Source organism: Chinchilla lanigera, unplaced genomic scaffold (assembly GCF_000276665.1).
Source record: "Chinchilla lanigera isolate Chin_1 unplaced genomic scaffold, ChiLan1.0 scaffold00017, whole genome shotgun sequence".
In the NCBI taxonomy this organism is placed as follows: domain Eukaryota; kingdom Metazoa; phylum Chordata; class Mammalia; order Rodentia; family Chinchillidae; genus Chinchilla; species Chinchilla lanigera.
Window position 1 is genome coordinate 2,149,409 of NW_004955418.1, and position 5,868 is coordinate 2,155,276.

The following is a 5,868-nucleotide window of genomic DNA, read 5'->3' on the forward strand; positions in this document are numbered from 1 at the left end:
AAAAAGAAATCAACCAATAACAAGTGCTGGAGGGGCTGTGATCCATAAAGAAGGATAAACTGGAGACTTTCACAGGTAATGGATGCAACTTGAGACCATACTCGTAAGTGAAATAAATCAGACACGTGTAAACATCGTATTGTCTCCCGGGTGTGAGAAACTGAGAGTAAAGAAGGTCTAGAATGTACAATAGATATTGTGAAATGGGAAGGAATTGTTTAAAAGGAAAAAGGAACTGAGGAGGGAAGGGGAAAGGAAGGGAGGGAAAAGGGAGAAAAATGCAAGGCAGCTGTACTATTACTGTCTTCTAGTTCATTGAAAAGGAAGGTTTGTGCTTATATCGATTGGAGAATTTTTTACGCCCATATCTTGAACTCTGAGTAACTACTTTGAAGATGACAATATGCAATGTATTAACCATTGTTATTCTCCTATTATTTTATGAAATTGTTTTTTAACTTTTTTCAATAAAAAAAATGTGCTAAAGGGTCTCATTGAATTACTGAATTACCCAGGCAGAGCTCCAATTTATGACCCTCCGGCCTCAGCTTCCTGGAGTGCTAGGATCACAGGCACATGCCACTGCTGGCTTGACCCTGTTGTTATGTATTCACTGGATATGAACCAGCTCTCAAGCTTTAGAGAGTATCACAGTCTGCAGTGAACTCACTAAGAGGATCCCTGGCTTTATGACCAGATCCTGATTGAGTAGGTCTCAGATCTGCCTGTGAATAAGTAACCCAGTTAATGATGTGATTGGAGCAGAGGTTCTGAGAGCTGAGCTCTTTGTCTGTACGTAAAAGGAGACAGCCCAGAGAAGTAGTAGAGGTGGCTCACAGAATGGCCCTGTCATTCCCTTGGAACTCACAACGAACAAGCACAGTTTTAGGCACTGGATATAAACTAGTGATAAGAGAAACATGCAAGTCTATTGGGAGAAACGAGTTTTTAAAAATCAAGTGAAAAATCAGCAGGTGATAAGTGCTCTGCTGAGAACTGGACTAATAATGCGATCTGGCGCCTGGAGGCCACTTTCCATTTGTCGGTTGGAGAGGTCCTTTCTGAGATTTTAACCTGCAATCTAAATTCTCCGCAGGGGGCAGCCCTAGAAGATCATGGGGAGGAGCATTCCAAGCAGAAATAAAGGCAGGGCATCTGGACGTGGTGGTGCACACCTGTAATCCCAGCACTTGGGAGGCTGAGGCAGGAGGATCATGCATTCAGAGCTAGCCTGGGCTGCATAGTGAGCTCAAGCGTAGCCTGAACTACATAGGAGGACCCTGTCAAAAAAAAGGAAAGAAAGAAACAAACACAGGCTAGGACAAAAGCCTCGAGTTGGACACAAGCTTGTTTTGCTCAGTGACAGCTATGAAGGTCAGTGTAGCGGCAAGGAAGCAGAAGGGAGGAAAGGCTGGAGGGGAAGTTAGTGGGACAGGCAGGGACCACGTCTAAGTCTTACAAAAAAGGAGCATTTTTTTCAGTACTGGGATTGAACTCAAGGCTTTTACACCGAGCTACATCCCTAGCACGTTCTTACGTTTGTGACAGGATCTCACTAAGTTGCCTAGGCTGGCCTAACCCTTCAGTCCTCCCACGCTGGCCTCCCAGAGCGCTGGGGTCACAGCTGTGCACCGCTGTGCCCAGCAGAGAAGGGAAATGTTAACGTAAGTGCAGTGAGAGCTGTTGGAGGGAGTTAAGCAGGAAAATGAGACTCTCTTATTTGCGCTGTGACCCACACATACGAATCTGGAGTAGAGCAGTTAAGATAAGCGGTCTGTGACCATATTTACCAGTATGGGTGAATTCCACGAACATGATATTATTGAGGAAAAGAAGCCAAGACGGCCGAGGATATAGCTCAGAGGCACAAGTGCCTGCCTGGCAAGCGCAACGTCCTGAGTTAGATTCCCGGTACCAAAAAAAAAAAAAAAAAAAAAAAAAAGCTAAGACGCAAGCTGGGCATGGTGGTGCACTCCTGTAATCTCAGCACTCGGGATGCTGAGGCAGGAGGATTGCCACAAGTTAGAGCCCAGCCTGGCCTACATAGTGAGACCCTGTCTCAAAAATCAAAACAAAACAAAGAAGCCAAAAGATATATTTTACGATGGAAATCCAGCCCAAATGAGTCTGATGTCTCCTCCCCGTGGGGCCGGGGAGAGTGACCGAGAGAGGCTTCTGGGTGACGAGTTCCTTTGTCTGGGTTCTGCCTGCACAGAGGTGTTCAGTTTGTGAGATTCGCTGGCTTTGACTCATGGACTCTTCCACATGTTGTGTGTTGTTAAAAGTGTGTTACTGCAGACGATGTATGAATGGCCAAGAAGCCCATGAAAATATGCTCACCACCCTTCGTCCTCAGGGAAACGCAACAAAAACAAAAACGCCTCTCCCGGTCCTCGAGGACGGCTCTCGCAGAAACAGGGAGGGGGGTACGTAACAAGAGTTGGGACACGTGTGGCGCAGTAGCACCTTTGCACTTTGCTGGTGGGAATGTACTTGAAGTGGTGTGACTTCTGTAGAAAACGGTGGCGTTTTCTACGGAACGCCACTGTGACCCAGCAGTTCTCATAGGTGTCTGCCCGGAGAACTGCAAACTGGTGTTGAAAGAGATACTCAACCCTGAATGTTTCGGAAAGTCCTTCACAGTAAACAGAGTGGAAACAACTGAAATGCCTGTCACCTAAGGAATGCAGAAACAGAACGTGGCTTCTGCACATGAAAGTACTCATCTAGCAGAGGAGCGGGTGCAAGCTGCACTCTGAAGGGACTCCCGAAGCAACTCGCTAGGTGGAAGAAGCCAGAAACAAAAGATCGCCTGCAACTGTATTACTCTGCTCTGTGAAATCTCTAGAATAGATAAATCCAGAGACAGGAAGATTCGCGGTCGCCAGAGGCCCAGGGGCAGGGAGGCGGAGGAGTGGTTGCTTAATGGGTGTGGGTTACATTTTAGGATGATAGTGTGTTCTGGATGCCATTTAATTGTGCCCTTTAAGAAAGTTAATTTTATATTGTGTAGATTTTACCTCAATAAAAACATTTTCCGACTTAAAAAGAAAGCCCATTTTAAAAGATGTGATCATGCGTAGTGCACGCATGGCTGTAATATCGGCATTTAGGAGACTGAGGATAAATGTGAGGCCAGCCTGGACTACACAGCAAGACCCTGAATCAGTCAGTCAGTCAGTCAGTCAACACCCTTTGTGCTCTAAAATTGTTTTGTTCTGTTGTGATTTTGATTTTTGAGACAGAGCCTCATTGCACATAGTCCAGGCAGACCTTGAACTCACTGTGTAGTCCACGCTGGCCTCAAAATCACGTGAATCTCCTGCCTCAGCTTCAAGAGCGCTGCGATTACAGATGTGCACCACCACACCTCACTTGTGCTACCCTAAAATGTTCACAAGGTTTTATCGGGAACCTCCCCACCTGCCTCACACCGTGGTGTGCGGCCGCCTCACCTCCTGTGTCCGTCCCTCCGCAGAGGACCCGCTTCCCACAGAGAGCCGGCTCGCGAACAGCTGCATCCAGGCCAGGAAGAAGTGCGAGGCTGATGCTGCGTGCAAGGCCGCCTACCGGCGGCTGGGTTCCTGCGCCTTGGGGCTGAGCAGCCCGCCCCCCTCCGAGGAGCCATCCGGCCTCGCAGACTGCCTCGAGGCCGCGCAGCAGCTCCGGAACAGCTCCCTGCTGGGCTGCTCCTGCCACCGGCGCATGAAACACCAAGCCGCCTGCCTGGACATCTACTGGACTGTCCACTCTGCCCGCGGCCTGGGTGAGGCCCCTGCCCCAGACTAAGCTGGGAAGATGTCTCTGGGGGGATTTTATTCTTTTTTTTTTTTTGTCTTTTTGAGGCAGGTACTCACTATGCAGTTCAGGCTGGCCTTGAGCTTACTTTGTAGCCCAGGCTGGTCTTGAACTGGCAATAATCCTCCTGCCTCAGCCTCCCGAGTGCTGGGATTACAGGCGTGCGCCACCACGCCCGGCTCTGGGGGGATTTTAATCCTCCTGGGTCACGTGGTGGAGTCCGATGGGAATGAGGATGAAGGGCTCCCTTGGGCATCAGTGAGCAAGGCAGGGAAGAGGCGGGACCTCCAGCCACGGCCTCTCCCTGCGCTCCCCTCAGCTCCCTCTTGGCAGCGCTGCCAGGCGGAGCCCAGCAGGAGTTCTGGGGACAGAGGAGGATGGGAAGAAGAGGGTGCCAGGGCCTTAACTCGTAAATAGGCCCCAAAATACCATGTGACCCACAAGTTCTGAGAGATGAGGGTGCAGCCTCTCAGGCCAGCCTTTTGCAGAAAGGAGATGGTGAACCAGGCCACCACAGCAAGAAAGAGGGGCCACTTCCCCCGACTCTTTCCACAGGTCCCTGCCCCTTAGCCACCTTCACTGGACCAGGACTTGGTTACAAAACAGGCTGCAGAGTGCAGGTTTAGGCCTTACCCGTCGGGTTCTATGTTGACTGTTTCCTGTTTCTTCTTCATTCTGGGATCCAGGGTGAGTTCAAGGACAGCCCGAACTACACAGGGAGACCCTGTCTCCAAAACAAAAAAAAAAAAGAAAGGGAGTGTATATAATCTTACAGGGAGGGCAAAGAATACTTGGAAACAGTAATACAATCTACCATACTTCACCACTTCATCAAAATATATGTTTCCTACACTTGATCTTAGCCAAAAGGCGGAGAAGCGATAAAATATATGTTTCCTTCCCTTCCACAAGTAAATGCATTCCCCTTCCCAAGGACATGCCCTACAAGTTCTGTCCAGACAGCATCCAGCTCCGAGTCTAGGACCTCATGATCATTTCCATATGGAGTATGACACCTGAAAACCTATCAGCTGAAAAGACAAGTCTGCCTTGCCTCGGCCTCGGGTAACCAAACGCTTGCAGAAGGCAGAGGAATGGGAGGCACACCACAGACACGGATTCACAATTCCTTCTTCTTTCTTTCTATTTATTTATTTATGTATTTCAGATAGGGTCTCACTGTGAAATTCAGGCTGGTTTTAAACTGACTATGTCGGAGCTGGGAGTGGTGGCGCACGCCTGTAATCACAGCACTCAGGAGGCTGAGGCAGGAGAATCGTTGCGAGTTCGAGGCCAGCCTGGGCTGCAGAGTGAGCTCAAGGTCAGCCTGAACTGCATAGAGAGACCCTGTCTCTAAACAAAACAAAACAAAACTGACTAGCCCGGGCTGGTGTTGAACTCCCCATGACCCTCCTGCCTCAGCCTCTTGAGTGCTGGGATCTTGTGTCCAGCCTGATTCACAGCAGTCCTGGTAGGCAGGGACTGAACCTAGGGCCTTGCACATGCTGAGCATGTGCTCTACCACTAGCCTACACACCCAGCCCCTTCACAGCAGTTTTGAAATCCGTCTAGGCTGCAGTTGTAAGGACCTTCTTCCCTAGGAATAGGGATTGGGTTTTTTTGTTTTGTTTTGTTTTTGTCTTTTTCAGACAAGGTCTCACTATACAGTTCAGGCTGGCCTTGAGCTCACTTTGTAGCCCAGGCTGGTCTCGAACTCGCAACAATCCTCCTGCCTCAGCCTCCCGAGTGCTGAGATTACTGGTGTGCGGGTGTGCGCCACCATGCCCGGCTGTTTCATTATTCTCTTTGGCCACATTTGAAAAGGGGATTGGAGACTACAACCTCCTTAGGGACTGAGGAGCAATCTCAGCCTGTTTCCTGTCTGAGGATCGTGGGGCGTTTCAGGTCTCAAATAGTCACAGTCTAGACCTTTCATTCAGATTGGCAGCTCTTAGAAGTACAACTCTCTCAAAACATAATTGCTAGGGGCTGGGGATTTAGCTCAGTGGCAAAAGCGCCTGCCTGGCAAGCGCAAGGTCGTGAGTTCGGTTCCCGGTACCGGAGAAAAAC

At 49.4% G+C, this 5,868-nt stretch overlaps 1 protein-coding gene across 1 annotated transcript in view; it reads left to right on the forward strand.

Moving 5' to 3' along the window:
* Positions 1 to 3,478: 3,478 nt before the first annotated feature.
* Gfra3 (GDNF family receptor alpha 3) overlaps positions 3,479 to 5,868 on the forward strand; it is a gene marked incomplete at its 5' end in the record, with an annotated part of 9,997 nt that continues 7,607 nt past the window's right edge. Inside the window, 1 exon segment of the mRNA XM_013512867.1 lies at positions 3,479 to 3,766. Within this exon segment, the coding sequence (XP_013368321.1) occupies positions 3,479 to 3,766 (288 nt within the window).